The 23,548-nt window shown below is 33.1% G+C and overlaps 1 protein-coding gene across 1 annotated transcript in view; it reads right to left on the reverse strand.

The window, feature by feature from the left end:
- Window positions 1-23,548, reverse strand: part of LOC130447768 (probable sodium/potassium/calcium exchanger CG1090) — a 143,390-nt gene that overhangs the window by 13,607 nt on the left and 106,235 nt on the right. The window contains exons 4-10 of the mRNA XM_056784761.1: window positions 18,037-18,178; window positions 13,530-13,640; window positions 8,547-8,724; window positions 6,752-7,008; window positions 2,234-2,281; window positions 2,014-2,169; window positions 537-719 (exon numbers count right to left, since the gene is read on the reverse strand). Of these exons, the coding sequence (XP_056640739.1) occupies window positions 537-719; window positions 2,014-2,169; window positions 2,234-2,281; window positions 6,752-7,008; window positions 8,547-8,724; window positions 13,530-13,640; window positions 18,037-18,178 (1,075 nt within the window). The remainder of the gene's footprint in view (window positions 1-536; window positions 720-2,013; window positions 2,170-2,233; window positions 2,282-6,751; window positions 7,009-8,546; window positions 8,725-13,529; window positions 13,641-18,036; window positions 18,179-23,548) is intronic.

Raw genomic sequence — 23,548 nt, forward strand, 5'->3', positions numbered from 1 at the left:
TTCTAATGTGTATGACTGGAGTGGACATAAGTCTCATCCATGTATACGATCTATTTTGCTCTCTGTAAAATTTTAATTTTCTCAAAAATTCTAATTTGAGATGTCTGATTGAGTGACGTGCAACTAAAATTGTTCGATATTTCCTCACTTTTTTCCAACGGTACGGTTTTCTCAGTTATATGATAATTAAGAATCGTTTGTCTTAGCCGAGTTATTTCCAAGCGGTCTAATGATATTTAGGTTTTTCCGCCAGGTCTTTTCTTTTGTGGGGTTCAAAATTATTCACTTTTCCATCATCCACTATTTTACTTTCTTTAGATATAAGAAGTACGGTGCATCGGCTTATACCTAAAGCAGCTACAACACATTCAGTAACCTTAAATATGAACACAGTTTTTTGTGTTCAAAGACTTGACAATAGAAAACAAAATTTTGATGTTTTCGTGAATCTTCTTGAATGCACCCTCTCTACAAACTCATAATTCTTTGCAGTTAAAAAATATAAAGTGTATTAAGGGAGCTACCGAAATATTTACCTATAATTGTAATCATCCAAACCATGAAGTATGAATAGAATGAAATCCATACCATAGAAACAAAGAAAGTGAAAGGATACCAATTTCTATATTTGTCACTTCTACAGTCGGGCATTGTTTTTCTGCATAACCAATGTATAGGAAACACCAAACCCCAGGTTGCTTGTATGTACCATCCTCCTTCTGGAATAATATATATGAACTGGGTATTAGTCCATAGAAGAATCAATTATAAATATTTTTATCTATGACGATTAAATGTTTGACATTTTTATAGTGTGTCGCATTAAAAATATAGAAACTTTTATGTAAAAAATCACAATCAAACAGAATAGTGAAACTTTTGTTTTAAAATTTATAGTACGAATTGGCCATTTTTCGATATCATGAGGGCTGCTACTCAAGTTTTGAGATAGACATATAAAACTAAATATTTATGTTTAGATTTGTCTTTATTGTTTTTTCATTTCTCCATTAAGATCAATACAATTTGCATACATTTGAACAAATTGTTGTAACTATTCGGAATGGGGTACCTCCAAAACGAGTGAACCGTTTCTTCAGGTATAGAAAAACGTTAACATTACAATTTATTTTTTATCTCTAGGATTAAGAAGAGATCATTGGGTTCCAAACGAATACTGTATGGCAGATGACCTATCAATTCGATGTTTTAACTGTTCAAAAATATTTTTGTTTGAACTGATGTGTGAAAGCTCTCATTGTCGTCTTCTGAGATTGGTTTCCCTGATTTTTTCGACATGAGGTGAGCGATTGTCAAATTATGCGGCACACTTTAATCTCACGGTATGTAACAAGACGATCTTGCAATATCAGTTCACGCACAGTATCGATATTTTTGGCGCAACAGTCAATCTTGGACAACCTTCACGAAATTCAACCTCTAGCGAAGTGCGACTACGATTGAATTCGGAAAATCAGCGAAACACAGTGACTTAATATTGTGCTTTATTACCAAAAGTCGAAGTGAGGTGATCGGCATACTGCTGCTGATTTAATCTACGTCGGAAATCATAAAAAACAATTCCATTTCTTGACGAAGATGAATGTTTCAAGTATCTGTAAACAATTCAAATAGTATTCGTATAACAGGTTCTGAGTATGTTCACCATTAAAAAGTCAAACTTTATGATGGTAATGTCAGCTTTGACATATGACACATGGCAGCTTCACAAAAACTTGGAGCCCTGTTTAAGACTAAAAAGCTATATACTTTAATCTTCCACAAGACCCCAATTCGTCCATCTTTAAAATATTGCTCGCACATTTGGAGCTCAGCTCCAAAGCATACCCCGAAGATGCTCGAATTTAATCTTTTTCTGATAATAATTAAATTTTCACTCTATGTTTGCTACAAACACTTTCATAACGAAAAAAAAAACTCATTGATATCCTTATAGCAGAGCGATACATTTATGACATCTAAAGTTGTGTAAATTCACAAGCATCTATTTACCTGGCTTAACTAATGGATCAGCGTGTGCCGATGGATCATATTCCTTTGGTTTGTAATAATCTGGTTGAATTGGTCTAACAGGTTGAGTAGGTTGGGGTATAGGTTCTGGCTGACTGGCTTGGTTGAGATCAGGTCCACTGAGTTGGTTAGCAAAACCTACAAAGTTTTGTACAATCTAGCCTATACAATCCTAGCTTAAAAACTATAAATAGACACTTACTGTCTTGGTATTTTTCGGGAGACCATGCCATTGCAAAGTTGTTCATTCCTGAAACAACAATATATTTTGAAAACGAATTCGATAATGGATGAGAACCAATAAATGGAGGAAACATTTTTTACTAGAAACATAACGCCCATCGAGAGAGTGTAGCCGCTGACAAGTTTCGACGTTACTGCGTCTCATTAGAGTGATTTGTTGTCTTCAGTTTGGACTAGACTAAATGGAATAGTTTTATTTAATATATAATATTTTATATTGGATATGCCTCGTTTATCAAAGAAAAAAACAAAAATAATCCCATATTATCGGCAACTATGTTTCGATTTAACCTGATCGAGTGTTTAACGATACAAACAAAATAGCAGTGATAGATGATGTTGTTTTTAGTTTGTATTAGACTCTAAACAAAAGGTTGTTGCACCACTCTAATGAGGAACAATAACGTCGAAACTGTTCAACGGTTATTTCTCTTTTTTTTGCAATTGCGATTCATTAGAAATGCCGATATCAGCAGAAATATTACATTGTCTTGGTCCACCCTATCTAGAATATTATAATTTTACGATCTTTGAGTATAAATTAATTATAACAATCCACAAAAATCCACAAAATTATTGAGTATTTTGATTAACTATGTTTGTAGAGTTCACATACTTATTTAGCCTCTTATTTTAAATTTATTTAGTAAGTTTTTGTAAGTGGAGGGAGAATTTTAAATAAAACATATAATAGCTGGCCGTAGAAAGCTAGTTTGTTTATTATGTAGTAAATTCAAAAAACTATTTTTTTATTGATTTAAGTTCAAGTTGAAGTGGTATAGTAATGAAATAAAAAGATAAATACTGTATAGTATGGCAGCTAGGGGTGTCCCGTTTTAGAGCGTTTTCCTATGTTTAATGATGCGTAGAATCGATTTTTCGATTTTTTCGAGTTTATAAACAATTTCATTGTTTATAAAGCAATAATACTCAAACTAAGAGAGAGAAACAAGTTCCAAATGAAAACTATTTGTATTAAAAAGATCTAAAAAACAAGTCTCTGCAGTTTTTTGCAAAGAATCAATATTTAGAAAGTTATGGTCAATACAATGCAAAATTATTGCAAAAAGTTTTTTCTTACTTTATCAGTCATTACTTGGTTCTTACATGACGTAGAAATATTTAAAGTAGCTCATTTCAAAGTTTAGGATTAAAATGAGACAATTTTTCATGAAAAATGCAAAATTTGTTTATAAGTGTTTTAAGGGTATATAAATTTCAAAAAACGAGATGCACCTTATAGTGCTAATCAATACGAACATTTTGACCACGTTCAGTGAAGTTTTGCAGATTTTAAATCAGACGCTAAAGCCTGCGGATCTGAGTCGCGCTCACAATTACTTATTTACAGTAACTTAATTGAAATGAATTTCTCAAGGTCTCAAAAATATATTCAATATTGAAATATATTTATTATTACATCAATTTATTGCACTTTATCTTTTTTTAAACCTTTTTTAGATGAAAATAACGACAAACATTAAAGTCACATGTATTTTCAATCTATTTTCGTACCATAATCGTTTTTACACATGTTATTTTTGTTACATTTAAAAAAAGGGAGGCACGGTAATTTAGACTATTTACATATGCAGTATTTTGTATTACATTTCATGCAATTATAATTCGGTGGCAATTCATGAGCTGGTGGGTACAGCGAAGGTACTTTTTTTGGTTAGTTTGATCTATCTCAAATCCAAAATCTTTTGGGTTTAATTTGTTACGTTGTAATTTTTGAATGTTAATTTGCTCGTAAGCAGTATCTTAAAATATAGTATCTGATAGAATTTGACGTTGGTGGCAACGTTTTGATTTCAAAAAAGTATTGCTTGTAACACTTATATACAGAGTATACAGTTTTATGTATGGAACGTGTCAGTTATCTCGTGAAAGGCTTGTACGATTTTTATAAATTTTTGTGTACAAGGGTCTTGTGATGCGGCCGGTATTATGGTGGTATTTACATTGTTGTCAGATCTTTCCTTTTTCCGAAAAAATAATGAATTTTGTTGTTTCAAATGGATCACCCTACATATTTTTCGCTTTTCAAAATCCTTCAAAAATACTCATTATTTTCCATCGAATGCCATAAATTTGGAGTTACAGCTACATAGAACTCTCATTTTAAACCCGAATTTTACAGGTTTTCCTCTGATGAATTGTTTGACGTAGTGGAGTCCGAAGTGTCTTACCATTTGCTCATCAATACTCAGGTCTTCGTTGAACACTCCAAAGGTCATGAACTTCTTATTTAGATGCTCAATTAACGGTCGAATCTTGAACAATTTGTCTCTTTTGTCATTGGTAATATCCTTTAATTCTGCATTATTTGCAAAATGGAGATTTTTTTTAATTCAAGACAGCGATTTCTAGACATTCATTTTCTAACGACTTGTATACAAATATCTGGATCGTCGCTCCAGTACATTTTTTCTTGTGGTAAGCTGTGATAGCCAGACAACAAAAGAATAACCAAGAATTGTTTCAAACAGTTGGTGGACAAAAAAAATTGATGGTTGCTACAAAATTTGAGCTTTCTCTGACGATGTGCTCTAAAATTACGTCGTCGAAAAATAAATCAAAAATTTCATAAGGACTTTTTCCTTTCAATTCCATTTTTATATTGTTGTGTTTTTTAATTCATCCTGTGTTCCTACTTTTCTTTTGTAAAAAAAAATTATGGTTCTATTTTTTTCCCATTTAGCACTACCTTTTCTCTATTCTTTTTTGTATTCCTAACTGGTTGTATTTATCAGCGATTGTTGACTTTCCTTTCATACATTGATGAGGAGTGGATGTATACGAGTTCTCACTGAATGGACATTATGTATTTCAAGATTACGAAATTTTTTTGCCTTTTGTAACGTTGTTTTTCTAGTTGGATGGTAACCCGAAGTATTGGAACCATCATCGACAATATCTTCTGCATAAATATTGTGAACTTCCAGTGTCCCAGGAACTTTTATGGGGTATTCATCTTTTCCAATATTTTCCTCAAAATCCTCACCATCTGTGACTTCTTCCACCTTCTGGTGGTAATTCAACAATATCAATGGTATTGACGTTATCATTATCCCAAAAGTTAGGATCATTTAATATATGTTCAAGGTCTTTTACAGACACACTTTCTCGATAGGCCATTCCTGTGAAAAGCGTGTTCAACTAAGAAGAGAAAGAAACTTAAGATATATGCATATCCGACTTAAGATCTCAACATGATGTCCCCAAATAGGGATCAAGTGAAAAAAATCGTATAAGTATACGAAGGGACATATTGATAACACATCAGATTCAATCAGAATTCATCAGAAATATGTTCGAACATAACCTCAAAAATAAATAGCTACGAAGAGGTTAGTAACTCAAGCTGATTTTAGGGCACTATACTTAATATTCTTGTTTAATACCACAGAATTCACGAATTGAAGTTGAGATTTATATTTTTACAATTGAGGTACAAATTAACAGTGCGAACGACACAACTCACAAATGACAAATCAACAAAATGAAACTGCAGTAGGGCAAAACTGCGCAATCCCTAAATGGGACTTATGGTACTTAATGCATTAGGTAATAATTGGAAATGTTGTAACATTTTGCCCAGTATGGGGTAAGTTGAGTGAACTAATACTCGCAATAAAAATTCTGATACAACAAACGATTAAAATTATTGAATTTATTAGGTTTTTTTATAAATTAAAAAATAGATATTTTTAAGGTACAATAAAACAACGGACTCATAAATATATATTTTTGAGACCATAAAAAATTAACATCAATTAAGTTAGGTAACAATCTCTGATCGTTTAAAACCTGCATAATTGTACGACTAAGGGTCGACAACATAATTGGAAGCGGCACAAATGTTCGTATTGATTAGCACTTTAAGGTACTATGAGGTGCATCTCGTTTTTTTAACTCTTAAAACTGTGCTTTTTTCATGATAATTTATACATTTACACTTCTGTAACTTTTTAACATATAATATTTAATCTCATTTTAAAGCGTAAGCTTCAACGTTTAAAATGAGCTGCTTTAAATATTTCTACGTCATGTAGGAACCAAGTAATAGTTGTGCATTATATTGTTGATACATTTTTTAATATTGATTTTTTGCAAAAAAATTGTAAAAGCCTGTTTTGTAGATCTTTTTAAAACATATCTTTTTTATTTGAAACTGTTTTTCATATCTCTCTTTGTTGAATACTTATAGCTTTATAAAAAATTAAATTTTCAAAACAAATTACGTGACCAGATTTAGGCTCGACACCATCGAAAAATCGATTCTATGCATAAGAAAACATATAAAAATGCTCTAAAACTAAGAGGAGTATGAAAGGCTACGGAACCCCGCGTAGCTGCCGTTCTAATCGTGAAATTACTAATCACCACTTATTAAATACTTTCTATACATTTTTGGTAAAATTACCGAAGAAATGTTTATTAGTGTAGATGATAAATATGAGTAGAAAACTACCTTGATTAGAATATTCTGGTATTTGTTGAACCTGTTCATTTCCATAACTTTGAGCAATATTGGTTTGTTCCATACCGTAGGACTGATGCTTTCCACCATCTTCTAATGTCTTGTAACTAACGAGGCCGGACTGTTCGTTAGGTGGTACAACTTTGAAAGGTACTGGCCAAGTTTGCGCCCACCTCTCTAGAGGAGTGTTATAATGAAGAACAACGCAATAAATTAAGTAGGTGAAAATCATAACTAATGATTCAATCCTAGAAAAAAGAGAACATATTATTATAACTACTATTATTATTTGTACAATACAAATAATGTACGAAAACGAAAAAACTGTGTTTCTGATGTAATATGTTGAAATTGTACATGAATCTGACAAATAGGTTCGTTTTAATATCAATATAACTGTTTTCGTTGCTAAATAATTATGAAAACAAGTAATATCGAATGGTAATTATAGATTGCCTTCTACGGAATGACTTGTCATTAGATCTTTGATTTCTAAAGTGTCCAAATGTACATACACGGATGGATTCGCAACCATAATTTACTGTAACTACTTGAGAAATGGTTTAGAAAACTCGAGCTCTTTTACTTAAAGAACGTCGAATAAAAGTCTGCCTGAGAGCTAATGCAGTAAATGTTTCAATGTTCGTTCACATTAAAAAATTTATTTTTTCGTCTATATGTCACATTAGAGGAAACTAGGTTACATAATTATACCCGAGAAACAAAAATCGTTGTAGGAATGCGCTCTCGAGAAGGAATTTTTCGGCCAATTGTTTATAATGTTTTGGATTTGAAGAGGTGTAGTCTCATTTGGTTTGTTGATTAGATCCTCTGTCATGTACTTTAGAAAAAAAGTGAAAAAGTGTAATCTTTATCGGTTATTTAGAAAGGGGAAAAATATTAGCTGACACATTTCGATGCTAATACCTACAGTAATTGAAAATAGTCTATTAAATATTTTCAGAGAATTAGATGAAGTGGTTTTTTGTAATTAGCCCATCTAATTAGCAGTTCTTAGTATCTCTATAAAACCATCGTATGAAATTAGTATGTATACTAAGTACAAAAGAATGAAATAAAAAAAACGAGATTAGCCCGGTACTGCACGATGTGTCCAATGCACCTAACGTTGGACGCTGATGGGACGCATTGTATGGTCGTAGTGCGCATATCATTCGACGAATGTTTTGTTTCAAACGTTTGCATTGGAACTTTGTCCATGAAAAGTTGGTTTTTTTGACCCGCGTCAAAGGAGTACCCAGCATTGGATCGAAGCTGTAACCAGCACTTTTACAACTACATACACTTCTTGACCTCTTACGCGTGATTGCCACGTGTTTTGAAACAAAGTTGTCAGTATCATCCATTTTAAGAGAATTTATATCTGCTGTATATTCATAACTTTTTTGCCTTTTTATTTCTTTAAGTAAGCTTAGGTAACAGTCTAGCCTTTGTCCAAAGTTCAGCCAACGATGAAAGGTGAATGCTGGCGCAGTCGTTTGACGCATTTTGTAGTTTCAGCACTGTATCCAGTCTTTCTTCCAATGTTCAGCTGTATGTTGAAATGCGAAAGCTGGCGCAAACGTCGGACACATCGCATAGTAGTAGCTTTATCTTAAATCCATGCTGGATAGTATATTTAGTGAGCTGTACTAAAGCTAATTTGTTATGACAAATTAACACAATCGTGAGACACTTACAATTGTATTACATTGATTCGACATACATTTACATATAAATAAATATTTAAATAAGTTGTCAATTAGTGGTCTGTTTATCTACTTACCATGATATTTTTTTATCGAATATAACAGCCAGCATAACAAGAATAGAAATTGCATAAAAGAAGCTGTCTCTAACGAGGGGCCACCAGTTCAGGTAAACCACTGCGCTAGAACACAAACCGCAACAAGCAATAACAAACATGATGTTGAACACCGCAGATCCAATGACACCAGATATTCCTGAAAAATGAGAAATAATAGAGAGAAATTCTAAGCAATCGATGATGGCAATGTAATACATAGATATATTTCAAATACAAATGATCACATTAACATCATTTTAGTTGGGATATTGGGCCGTCTTCGGAGATAACAACAATCACTTGACGCGTCACCAGTTCGTGCAGTTGGCATCTTCAGAAATTGTATCTAGTTCTATTTGATTCTGAATTAGTTCTGCGCGCAAGAGAGAGGGTCGTTGAATTTTTGTGGTAAATAAATAAAAAAGAAAAGATTGTTTCACCTACTGGCAATATGGGAATTATTTACGAATGCAAGGTAATTTTCGAAAAGATCTTCGTATGCCGACGGTAGCAGTCGAACTAAGATTTTTCTTGGGCTATTCGGTGTTACTGTAGTTCAATATGCATATTTTTTATTATTGATAATGGTGTGAGGAAATTTGTAGGATTTATTCGAATAAGTGCAGTTTACTATACATTAATCCGAGGATTTAATAATACAAGTAGAATATCTACAATCATTTTGAACGAACTATCAACTAGGAGATACTTTCCAATTCATATTTATATTGACATAATTTTGAACAAATTGCCCATTATAATGACTTATAATGATTTTAACATATTTAGATGGAATATTTTTTTTTTAAAAAATAAACTATCCACAAAAATTAACACATCACTCATTAAATGTGTTGCCTGTTCCTCGAATTTTATTATTATTACGAATTAAAACACCAATAGATACAACATTTATTTTATATCAGTTTAATCTACAGAGGACAAAAAATTTGATTTACTAAAGCATAGAAAAAAGATTGTACAAAACATCTATAAGAAAATGAACGGTGCTTAAACTAAAACCAGCCAATGAATTTCGATAGCGTGTGTTGCCGCCCCTCTCTCTAATTACAGCTTCCATTCGTCTTGGAAGGCTTCTAAACAGGTTCTGGACGTATCCTTGCGGCATGTTTTCCCAGAAGTTAAAAAGAACATTTTGAAGACCATCTAGTGTTCTTATTGGTGCCGGATATTGCTGAATTTGCCATCCTAGATGGTCCCAGACATGCTCTACTAGGTTAAGGTCCGGGCTACGTGCAGGCCAATTCAGGGTGGGTACTGCCTAACCACTCTAGCAGCATGTGGACGAGCATTATCGTGCATTAGCACAGAGTTGTCACCGCTATGAGGCATATAGGGCACTACATGGGGTTCTAGGATATTGGTTATGTACCTGTCAATATTTAGTCTTCCATCATTCACTGGTACTAACTCCGTGCGATCCTCGAAAGAAATTCCTCCCCAAACCATGATAGAGCCACCATCAAAGCTTTCAGTTTGACAAAAATTAAACTGATCGTGCCGTTCACCACGTCGACGCCTATATACTGGTACACTCCTATCTGATGAATACAGACAAAATATTCATTCATCCGTGAATAAAACATTGGACCAATCTTGAATATTCCAATTTGCGTGTTATCGAGCAAATTCCAATTTTACAACTCGATGTTCTCTAGTAAGACGTGGACCTCTAGCTGGCACTCTGGCTCGTATACCTGCTTCTCTCAGCCTATTTCGAACATTACTTGCAGCCAATAGATCTGTCTGCAGTCTTCGAGCAGTGGTATGCCTAATTCTTTACGCCGTTAACCTCAAATAACGATCATCTACTACCAAAGTTACCCTTCCGCGGCATTGTCCGGGTCTTCTGGTTAGCTGCCCTGTTTGGTTAGGTTAATAACAACCCTGAATATGGTGCTTTGTTGAACTCCAATTACCCCGGCGACGTATCTTTGACTGAGGCCATCTTGTATGAGCGCGATGATTCTAGCGGCTTCTTCATTCGTCACATGTCTTGTTGAACGTTGAGGCACATTCATTATTAACAAAATAAATTCAAATTTTCACTATACAATAACACAATTTGCTTAGAAAGTTCTCGATCTCAATGCATTCTCCAAGACAGAAATGATTTACTCGAGCATTTTTGCTTCCACTAAAATTTATAAGAAATTGTGATATTTTTTGCACATGATAAGAAACCAGAAATATCTATTAAGTAGATACATATACAGATTGTCTCAAAAAACTAAAAATCAAGTATTAAAAATATCCTAAAATACCAGTGCGCGATAATTTTTGTGGGGTGTATATTTGAACTTAGATATATTTTTTTTGGAGAGCATTTGTATTTTAGCAATATACAATGAGTTGAGTATTGAGAAATGGTATTTAGATCATTATGTTGAAAGGACTTGATACAAAAAATGCAGGAGTGAGTAGATCACGTGAAAATAATGCTGCGACATGAAAAAAACGATCCCTCATTCCTGAGTTTCAGTTTAAAGGAATAAATAATTTTACGTTACTATCTGAAGGTGAGGGACGACTGATGTCCAATGGCACAACCTGTACAATATAAAAATAGCAAAAATGAAATTTTCCATCGGTTTTTTTCACAAAAAACTAGATAAAATTTATGGTTTAGGAATATCTAGATTTTAGATCGTTGTACATACCAAGGATATCATTTGCCATAAAGTAACATTCTGAAAAAAAATATCAGTGCATATTGTTGAGTATCGTGTTACTTACAAAAGGAAAAAACTAAAATGTAGAATAATTTAGTTGGTTAGCCTACAGCTTATAAAATAAAGTCTACGGACAATATTTGCTTAAACTTGGAAGCACTATCAAAGATTCTACCTTATAGTGTCACAATGGAAGTTTATTCTATCGATCATTAGTAATATAATTTATGATTGTATGTAGTACAAATTATTATCCAATTATTCACTAGTTCTCCAAGAAATATTTGCTTGTGCTCTTTTCACGTTTGCTGCTATGTATGTTTTTTGAAATGTTGAAATATTTAATCTAAATATTGTATTGAGCCTGTGCCAAAATTTATAAATACGACAATAGCTACACCAAATAAAGTATTCATTTGTGTGTTAAAAGGAGGGAAAATAGAAACAATTGTATAATAAAATAAAGGACAATAAAATGAAAAAAATCTTTTAAGTACATGTAATTGGTGCTCTTGTGAAGATCATTTCCAGGTAAGCTTATTTTTAATTATTTAAAGTACCTCATACAGTAGTTTTTTAGTGCTATGAGTTAGCAGATGTGCTAGGGTCTGCTACCGCTAAATTTAAATATCTAGTGATTAAAATGCTTAGCAAGGGCCAGTAGCTTTAACAGAGCGAATGTTAACGTCTTTTTCAATAATTTGGCCTTAGTTATGGACAAATATAAATATAGCATAAACGATATCTGCAACTTGGACAAAACAGGCGTTACAACCGTCCAAAGTCCCAGCCCGACTAGTTGCTAGAAAAGAAAAGCAAATCATTCAGGATGGATGCTGGATTCTCATTTTCACAATTTCTTAAATTTTTTCATCGCCATGTGAGAAGTAGAAAAGTAGCAAAGCCTTGTCTTCTTCTTCTAGATAAGCAAGGATAAAGGAAAATGACATTGAATGCTTTCTTTTCCCACTGTTCACATGAGCTACAACTTGATCGTTCTGTTTTTGGTTCATACAAAAAATATATAAATACGGCCTGCGATATATCGATTTTAATTGATCCCAGAGAGTATATCACGTACCCTCGTTGGTATTCATAACTTATCCACTTGCATTTATTCCTAAAAATGTACTATCTGTATTTAGAGTTGCTGCTGTGTCTCTTGTTAACAGATATTTTTTTATGATTCTAATTTCTCGCGATCTCTGTTACTGATAGACCAGATCCTGCAGTCGTAAACGATGAAAACGCTAAACCAGATTCAATTGTACTAAATGAAGAAGAAACCCCTATCGTTGTTCACATGCAAGAATCAGAAAATACCAGTAGAGCAACAGTTTTGAAGTCTGATGGTCTGTTTCTGCAAAAATATACGAAAACACTCACTGATATTCAGTCCAGGGTATGAATTCCTACTTCTTTTAGGTAATTTAGAATATCTGCCGCAACGTGTGGTCTAGCACTATCATCCATTAAACGAAAATGATCACTAATATATGGCCCTCTTTGGAACTTGTTACCAGCAACACGATGCTGCCTGGTTAGCAAAGGTGCCTGAATAGCTCTTCTGCTGTGTATACCAGCAGTCTGAAGGTGTCGTCTTATTGATCTAACCGAGATATTTACATTTCGGACTTACGTAAAAGACTACTGAGCTCTACACTTGTTATTGACCGATTTCTTAATGAATTTAATTGCAAAAAACCCTTGTCCTGGCCTCCTAGAATGTGTACCGGTCTCTGGAAATTTTTGTCCCTGTCAAGAAACATTGAAATATGCATAAAATTAAAATTTTAAAAAACCACAAAAACAGTTATTTACTGATAAAAAATTTTGCTACATTTTATGGCTAACATTTAAAATACTTCAACTTTTTGTGATAGAAAAAAATAAGAAACTCAAAAGATTAACATTCTAAGTTTTAATATTAAAATAAAAGGTAGTGCGTTATTTGTGGCCCCGAGTTTATAATATGCAAAGAAAAGTATGTTTGTCATTTACACCTTTTTTATTTAAAATAATTTTCGTCATTGAAACCTTTTGTATTATGTTTGTTTAAATAAATATTTTTTTACTGCAACAACATTTTTAATTTATTTGTATTGCAACTTTTCTTCAAACATGAAGGTAGGAGTATACATTTACCAAAACGTGAAGGCAAGACTACATATTTGCCGGGAAATGTACATATACATTATATTCAGTTCACATATACCTAACTTTTTGGGAAATGTACACATTTTACAGTAAGTGTACTCAAATCACTTACCAATATCGTCTTTAGCTAAGAAAACTCCTATTATCACAGTTGCCAATTCTGGTGCGGAACTTCCTGCTGCCATAAATGTTGCTCCGGCAACATCTGGTGCCATTTTCAATTCTATAAACGAAATACGATGTTAATAACAGGTTTAAAAATAGTTTCCTAGAAATACCGTTATTGTGTAATAGTTTGGATGTTGAATATTAGTCACTTGAGAGTCTAAACAAGAAGAGCTCAACCCGAGACTGGAAATAAAAATTCTGAAGACAATGAAAAACAACCAACAGTACTTAGTTGATCTGATACGTAACCAGCCTCATAGTACTGAATCTTTATAACATATGTTCAACGAAATAGTACCTCTAAAAATTTGTTTGCAATGAGAAGATCTTTTATTTCTTAACATAATCTCCATTAACCTTTACACACGTTTTTGTCAAAAAAATTTGATCAATCGAATGTTTCGGCCAAATATCCGATTGTTTCTGATATAATCTTCTTATTATGATAACAAGAAATAGTTGGAGCGAACCAGTTGCGGTTAATTTGTCTGCACTAGCTCAAGAATAAGCAGGCTCATTGTTGTGATAAAACAAATCTCCTTTTTCTTCAACAACTGCGGTCATTTTTACTCAAGTTCGACCTCAAAATCTATCAGCATAAAATTGACTAGCTATCGTTTAATTTTTTCTCAAATAAATAATATTTTGGAATCCCAATATACTGTGAGCATGATTTTTTTGGCCGAGAAAACGGTTTTGTGTTCTTAGGAACCCGGTACACCACTTAAAAATCAGTGTCTACCTTATTAAATATCAAAGTTGTTCAGACGATAACTGCCACCGACTGCCCACAGGGCGGAGTTTTTCTTCCAACCATGTGGTGTCTAGTCGTTGACGACATAATCGTTAACCCAAATAAGGCAGGCTTGTATACACAAGCTTATGTTCACGAATTGGTGACCCAGGAAATAACGCAATGCAAAACCCAATGTCTTGCGGCAAAGAATCACCCCATAAATGAGAGCTCTTTCTATTCAGCTAGAGCGTTACATTAGCATGCCCTCAATTCTAATTCTGTACTCTAGAAAGAGGAAATACTTATATGTGTAAATTAGCTGTAATGATTGTGACAAAAAATATGTTGGGCAAACTAAGAAGTCTGTTAAACTGCGATTTAAAGAGCATCTAACTCATTTAAAGTATAGACGTTCCAAAAAAAGGTATTGCCGAGCATGCTGTCAGACATGATTTTGAAATGAATAATATAAAATTGTTAAAAAATGTGTCCAACAATAAATTTTTAGAGGAATTTGAAAGCAACAAGTCTGTTGAAAGAGTAATAGTTTTAATAGGGACGAAAATCTATCCTTATAGCCAACTCTATAGTTTTTTAGTTAAGGTATGAATGTGTAATATATTACCGAAGTGGTTTTCCCCACTGGAAATGTTTTTCGCGGATTGATTGGTGAAAAACTTAGTACAATAACAAAACAATCGATTCAATGTGTAGTAATCTACCTTCAGTCTCTGAAGACCATAACTTGGTTATCGAAACGCGCGTCAGGCAGTCTAATTGTGACTGTTGGTGTAGTGATAGTATAAACAGTGTGTTCAGTATCCTTTACTGAATATCTTTGAAAGTTAAAATTCTTCTTGCATATGAACCCTTCGAATGGTGGCCTTGTAAAAAGGAAGTTAAAACTAGAATGCAACTATATGATATTCGGTGTCCAGAAAACATTCTGGAGTGGGATGGAAGAAAGCTGATTGAATTTAATGCAGCAAAGACCCAAGCTCTGTTTTTACAAAGAAACCCTGCACTGCGGCTCAAGGTTTTGGTCTTCTTAAGATTTCCTTCATAGGCAAACATGGCTGATGAACAATAAGTTTGCCTGCAGACGCACAAAGCATCAATTTATTGGGACTCTCTGCTTTGGAGAAGTACAAGCCTGTGGAATAAGCTACCAAGGCAAGTCTTCTCGAATACTACAACATACAGAAGTTCAAAATAAATATCTACATGCATCTCCATTAACCCTCTTTATACACTTTTTGGTTTCTTTTATAAAATAATTCCTCCGAGCTCCTAACACATTTCGTTGAAAAGCCAAGCTACACCATTGATTTCTATGTAAGTGTTTTTAGGCAGCTAGTTAATAACTGTCACTACGAGTAACCAATGAGAGTGGATTTCTTTATCTAGCCTGAGGCCTCGACTATCTCAAGTCCACCAAAAGAGAAAGTTCTTCTCTTAATAAAAAAGAACGTCTATTTTGTAAGGAAAATAAGTTTTGTTATTTTAGCGAGAAGATTGAGTGGCAGATTTTTTTATTTCAATTTAACGAAGGTCGACGGCGATGGTCAGTTGTATCGGTACAAAAACAAAAATGAAAGATATTATTTTTTCCAGTGGACTTTTTTGGGTTCATGGATTGCTTGGTATTCATTCCATCTTAATATTTCGCCATTCGCTTTTGTAGCTAAAATTATTTTGAAATATTAAGAGCTGATAGTTAATTTCGTTCTATACAAATCATTTCTTTGATTGTCAATTTTTGGTGATTGGTATTTTAAGTTGAATTGGTGGAAATTAGTACTGTAAGTAATAAATAAAATATACTAGACGGATGCCTTTTATGCATAAAGATATAAGTACAAAAGTTAACCAGCGAACAGCCCAGTAGATACGAAAGGTCAATTGGACTATATACTGACAGAAAGAGAAAATAGAGGCATAATAAAGGACGTCGTAATTAAGTATAGTATGCCTTAAGCAAGGAGCTCATAAACAATAATTTCCTAACAAACAAAAATGTTGAATGCAATTTACAGGCCAATTCTCACATATAGCTGTGAATCTTGGGTACTCAAAAGAGAGACAAAAGTGAAATTGGAGCAGCAGAGATGAAATGCTGTAAAACTCCCAAGTGTCCTCTATTTTATATGTATTCCGAGCTTTCGAATATTTATGTATTTATTAAAGTACAATGTGAAAATATGCATAAAAGTATAATAATATTAAAAATTATTAATATTAATTAATTGGAGAATTGTAGTGTCTTGAATTTTGTTTTATCTTTTAAAAAAATTGTAAAATTCATAGGAATCAAAAATCAATATCATCAATCAACCAATCAATGACGCTTGACATAAAGATTAAATTTATTGATTCTGACTGCTATTCAAATCATTGCGAATTTCAATTGGCTCTATTATGAATACCATTGAATTTTTATTGACTACATTAGATTGTGCAGTTATGAATGAAGTTGAGTTTTATAATTTATATAAGGTTAATTGCTTTCGAATTACATTGGTTTATTAATAGAAGAAGCAAGATTACACTAACGTTATTTAAATTAGTTTTTTTACTAATACACTGATCATTTCCAGCATTATATTATGTTTCTCAAAACAGGAATTTTGTAGTTACTTTCAGTTGTCAAAACTTTGGCAGACTCACAATCCATAGAATATCCTACATAGAAAACGTAAAAGGCAAACGAGCACCTATAATTTGCTGTCACTTTTGTGAGAGGTTATCAGATTGGTGAGTGACCTCTTAGATTGATCAATATACTTTTTATCACAACTTAAACAAGGAATTTCATAAACAATTTATTAGTTGGTGTTCTATCTTTCATTTTGTTTGTCAAATTTTGTTTTCAAGCTAGATTCAAATAATTTTGTTTAATGATTCCTCAAAATTTGATTATCTGGTTTTTTCTAGTCAAGGTTGTGAAAAGTGACGATTACTCAGTATTCTATTTTTCTATACTATAAGTTAATCTACCAATTTCGATATAAAAATAATTATACCTTTCTAGCAAATATAATTCTGTCAAACTGCATATTGTAACAACTGAATTTCAAACAACGTATTTTTGCTACGAACTACTGTAAGTTATCGAAAATGTCAAAGGAATGATATTTTGAACTTTTGGCGACGTCATAACCATATTTAGGGCAGACTATTATAACAATATTAATGTTTTGAGCGTGTTATCCTATCACAAAATTAAATTTAGTCACCTTTGACTTACTACAAATATTTGGCATGAAGCTATTGCCTAGTAAATAAAATAATTGCTCCAAATATGTCACTTATCTTTTGCAGTTTTTCAGTTATTGTTATAGAGATTTTTTCTATCTGCCTGTCGACATAATATTCACAACAAATCAAAGGAACATAATAATTACATATTCGTTATCAGTACAGAAAACTGGTACAGGGAAAAATTAATTTTGGTTCCTGGCACTGTTTATCACGAAGTCATTTGGATGAAATTTCATTCTATTAAATTGTGACTGTAAAAAACTGTAAAACTGTAACTGATTTCGATGTTATTGTCGCAGCTTCATGTTTACTTAACTATTTTATGTCAAGAAAATTAGTGACCAGTAAGATTCACTTCACTTAGGTCAATTGTCTATAATAAAATTGAACTGTTAAAACTAGGGTGGACTAGGATGAAAATATCTTGGATAAAATCTAATAAAAATTAACGTACCTTCACAAATACGATCCAAGGAGGCTACAAAATATTCATCACAAACAATTGCTAATCCCAGGAACATGTATATAGCAACTATAATGTGGATTATCAGACCTCCATGTTTCCTAGTTGATGGACCCATGATGGGATGCGGAAACTAAAACAAAATTATATGCTAATATACCGTATTCCAATGTATTTATCAATGTAGGCCAACATTTGTTTAATGAACAACGGCATTTTCTATATACTGGTCAATCCCAGGAACATGTATATAGCAACTATAATGTGGATTATCAGACCTCCATGTTTCCTAGTTGATGGACCCATGATGGGATGCGGAAACTAAAACAAAATTATATGCTAATATACCGTATTCCAATGTATTTATCAATGTAGGCCAACATTTGTTTAATGAACAACGGCATTTTCTATATACTGGTCAATCCAAAAGTTTGATTTTTGTTACGGCCGGCCTCCTGTTGCTATTAAGACTAATTAAGATTTTCGATGGTTTAGAAAATCAACGTCAATTTGAATATTGAGTTTTGAAACCTATGAATTTAAAATTAATGCAATTCAAAACCACCGAAAATCTAATCTTAGTTAATTATTACATAAGTATTCTAAATCTCGGAAATATATATATATATATATATATATATATATATATATATATATATATACATATATGGGAACATGGCAATGAAACACCAAAGTGGACTGACTTTAATATATTTTCCGAGCTTTCGAATACTTATGTATTTATCGTCTGGGACTGAAATTATGATGTTATGATGAAATACAATATAATTAATAATAAAATTTCTATTTACAGTAATTAATTAAGATTGTTGGTGGTTTTGAATTGTTTTTTCAAAATCTAAAAGATATACATAAATTACACTAAGATTATTTAAATCAATTTTCTTATTAATGCATTGATCATTTTGGGCAATATATGTTGTTTCTAAAAATAGACGTTTCTTGTAGTTTTTTTCAGTTGTAAATTCATGCAGATTCATAATTCATATTGTGTCCTTCACGATAGACATGAGTCGCTAATGAACATTTAGGATATAATCTGCTAACACTCTTGTGGGAAGACCAATGTACTTTTTGTCACAATTTAAACAAGGTATTTCATATACTATATTAGACAATTTATTGATAGGTGTTTTATCTTTTACTTTAGGTAAAATATATTGAATATTAATGGTTTGACTGTACGCGATTTTAATATTGTGTTGTTTAAATATTCCAGAAAGTTAAGGAGTAACTGATTTTATATATGGTGAAGGTGTATAAATATATGGAAAAGAAATGTTAGAAATGACGTTTGAAAATGATGATTCAATGTTTATGACAATGTCAGATGTATTATACAAAATTCGTTCTAAGAGATATGGAGGATTTAAGTTTTCATAAGAAAGTTTGTGAAGTATTTCAATGTTTTTTTTTATGAAATGATCAATGTATTGATAAGAAAACTGATTTAAATAACCTTAGTGTAATTTATGCATATCTTTTAGATTTTGAAAAAAGAAATTCTATGAAAATTCAACACCATTAACCTAACCCATAAAATTTATTGTCATTTATATTCTAACCAATAAATATTTAGCTACATTCATAACGACCTAGTCTATTGAAATTTAATGTTATGCATAAATTAACCAATCGATATTGAACATCAGTCACTACAACTTATCCTTATCTAACCTGTAAAAATTCAACGTTATTCATAATCTAACCAATTAAAAATTAATAAAAATTCCTATAGTAACCAGAATCAATATTTCAATTAATCAATATTTCTATCAACGTCAATTTAAATATTGAATTTTGAAACTTATGAATTTAAAATTTTTACTATCATTAATAGGATTCAAAACCACCGACAATCTTAATTAATTATTGTAAGTAGAAATTTTATTATTTCTTATATTGTATTTGACCTTAATTTCAGTCCCAGACGATGAAATATAAGTATTCGAAAGCTTGGAAAATATATTAAAGTTAGTCCACTTGGTGTTTCATTGCCACGTTCTCAAGTAAGATACCGTTCTTAAATCGTCTTGATTTTAGATCCCTTTTTATTGAAATTAGTATTTTAGTTATTATTATTATTATTAAGTTATTTTATATTTAACATTAATATCTTCTCTCTCTTCTCTTCTAGCCGTTTTCTATCCTTTGGATATAGGCCTCTCTCATATTTTTCCAGTTTTCCCTGTTCTGTGCCACTTGGTACCAGTTAAGTCCGGCTGTTCTCTTGATATCATCATACCATCTTTGTTGTGGTCTGCCGGTGCTTCTTTTCTCCCCCCAAGGTCTCCATCTTGTTATTTTTCCGCTCCAGTTGGTGTTATTTCGAGCAACATGTCCGGCCCAGTTCCATTTAAGACTACCTATTCGCCTCACTATGTCCTCGATTTTGGTTCTATTTCTTATCCACTCATTGGTTTTATGGTCTTTAAGCGTTATTCCTATCATTTTCCGTTCTATTGATCTTTGATGTACCTTTAATTTATTCAAGATTTTCTTTGTTAGGACCCATGTTTCACATCCGTAGGTTGTTACTGGGAGAATGCATTCCATGTAAACCTTGGTTTTTAGTTTGAGGGGTAGGTTGGAGTTGAAGACGTGTCGCATCTTCCCGTAGGCCGCCCATCCTAGATGTATTCTGTGGTTAATTTCAAGTTCTTGATTGGTTTTACCCAATGTTAATTCTTGACCTAGGTAGATATAAGAGTTCACTTTCTTTATCTGTTGTCCTCGCACATTTATACTCTCTTTGTTTGTCCGTTGGTTTGTCATGAATTTGGTTTTAGAAATGTTCATTTCTAGGCCTACTTTTCTTGCTTCTTGTTGTAGTTCTATAAGCATGTATTCTAATTCTTCACTGTTTGGGGCAAAAATGGCAATGTCATCGGCAAATCTTAGGTTACTTAGTTTTTCTCCCGATATATCAATTCCTCTGTCTTCCCAATGTAGGCTCTTAAAAACGTCTTCTAGCACCAGTGTAAACAATTTGGGTGACACAATGTCTCCTTGTCTAACGCCTCTTTTAATTATGATTTCCTCAGTGTCTTCATATAGCCTTACTTTCATTTTTGAGTTGTCGTTTAGTGTCTGTATAATGTCAATATATCGTTGGTCTATTCTTGCATTTTTCATTGACCTGATAATTGCCCAAAATTCAACTGTGTCGAAGGCCTTTCTAAAATCTATGAAGGCGATCCATAATGGGATGTTATATTCCGTTACTTTTTCGTTCAGTGTCCTTACGGTGTGGAGATGTTCTATTGTACTCATGCCTTTTCTGAAGCCCGCCTGCTCATAGGGTTGGTATGCGTCGAGTTTGAATTCAAGGCGGTTTGCTATTATTCTCATAAAAAGCTTGTAGATCTGTGATAGCAGGCTGATTGGTCTATAGTTTTCTAGGTTGCTTGGATCACCTTTCTTATATATCAGTATGACTATCGCGGTGTTCCAATCCTGTGGTATTCTTCCCTCGGTTAGGCATGTATTAAATAATGATTTAAGCTCTCTTATCAGTAGGCTAACACCTTCCTTCAACATTTCCGGTATGATGTTATCGTCGCCTGCCGCCTTTCCGTTTTTTAGTTGATTTAAAGCTTTTACAATTTCTTCCTCTTCAATCTCAGGTAGATCCTCGGAGCCAACGTTACATATCCTATTTTTATGGTCACTGTTTACTTTTCTAACATCCTCATTGTCTATTTTGGACTCGTACAGACCTGTGTAGAACTTCTCTGTTACCTTGAGTATCTCTCTTCGATCTTCTGTTATGTTACCTTGTCCGTCTCTCAATTTGATCATTTCTTTTTTATGTGCGTTTTCTTTTTTAAAGATGTTCAGACCTCTGTTTTGCTGTATCAACTCCTCTATTCGATTTTCTTGATACTTTCGTATGTCCTGCTTGGCCATTTTCCTTGCTGTTTTGTTTAGTTCGGCGTACTCTACTGTATTCCTTTTGTTGTCTTTAATGAGCTCTCTCCTTCTTTCCAGTAGCTGTTTGGTTTGTGTTGTAAACTTTTCTATTCTTTTAGTTTTTGATGATACTAAACTTGTAGTTGTTTCTTTCAGTTCTTTTACCAGTCTATTGTTTGTTTCGTCCAAGCTCTCGTGTGATGATGTTGTTTCCTTTGTTAGTCGTTCTGTCAATCTTTTGCTATATATTGACTTGTTGTCTCTTATTGTATCAGGATCTATATGGTATTGCGTGCTGTTGAATTTTTTTGCTCTTTCCAATTTTGTGTTTAATACGATCCTGCACCGGACTAATCTGTGGTCGCTGCCCGTATTAAAGGAATTAAGAACGTCAACTTCTTGGACGATATGTTTATTTGGTGTTAGCACGTAGTCTATTTCGTTTTTTGTAATTCCATCCGGGCTGGCCCAGGTCCATTTTTTGTGAGGTCTTTTTTTGAAAAACGTATTCATTATGTATAGTTGTTCTTTTTCCAGGAAATTTGCAAGCATCGTCCCTCTTTCATTTCGTTTCCCCAGCCCAAATTGTCCAACATACTGTGAGCTATTACACTGCTCTCCTATTCTTGCGTTGAAGTCTCCTATTATCAGCGTGTATCTTGTCTTATTTTCTGTTAGGCTCTGTGTGATTTCATCATACAGCACCTCGATCTCTTCGTCCTCATGACTACTTGTTGGGGCATAGATTTGAACGACTTTAATTGTTATATTGGAGTTAATCTTAAGTGTTATGTATATTACTCTATCTGATATGGCTTTAAGTATTTGAAGATTTGGGGAGATTCGTTTGTTGATAAGAAAACCCACACCACCCAAACTATTATCTTCTCTTCCTTTGTAGAATAGGATATGTCCTGATCTTAGTCTAATGGATTCTTCACCTCTTCTCCTTGTTTCTGATATTCCCAGAATATCCCAGTTTATTCTGTCCAGTTCGTACTGTAGTTCCGTTAACCTTTCCTCATTTCCAATTGACCTAGCGTTATAAGTTGCAATGTGAAGTTGGCAGCCTTGTTTTACCCAGGGATTCTTAGCACCCCCTGCTCTACGACTGGTCTGACCGCTACCTTGGCTAGGGTCGTTCGAGCCGCTGGGCACTGGGGGCCATTGTTTTTGGTATGTTTTCATATGAGAGGGGTTTAGCCATAAAACACCACGTTGGCCAGACGTCTTGGTGAGTGTAGGTTCAGCCGCCCCTAACCTGGGGAGCCGTCGCTGTTTGCGGCCGCCCACTCTGGGTCAGACGCTGCAGAATTTTCCTGTTGGTCCACGGGGCGTATTTGATTTCCGCCCTACCACCCATATCTGGGAAGCATTCCCCTATCCGCCACCCGGGGACGCGCTCTCTAGGAGTTACAGGCTCTCCCGAGAAAACATTAATATATATATATATATATATATATATATATATATATATATATATATACATATATATATATATACATATATATATATATATATATATATATATATATATATATATATATATATATATATATACAGACAATAT

This window comes from Diorhabda sublineata, chromosome 8 (assembly GCF_026230105.1).
Source record: "Diorhabda sublineata isolate icDioSubl1.1 chromosome 8, icDioSubl1.1, whole genome shotgun sequence".
NCBI lineage: Eukaryota > Metazoa > Arthropoda > Insecta > Coleoptera > Chrysomelidae > Diorhabda > Diorhabda sublineata.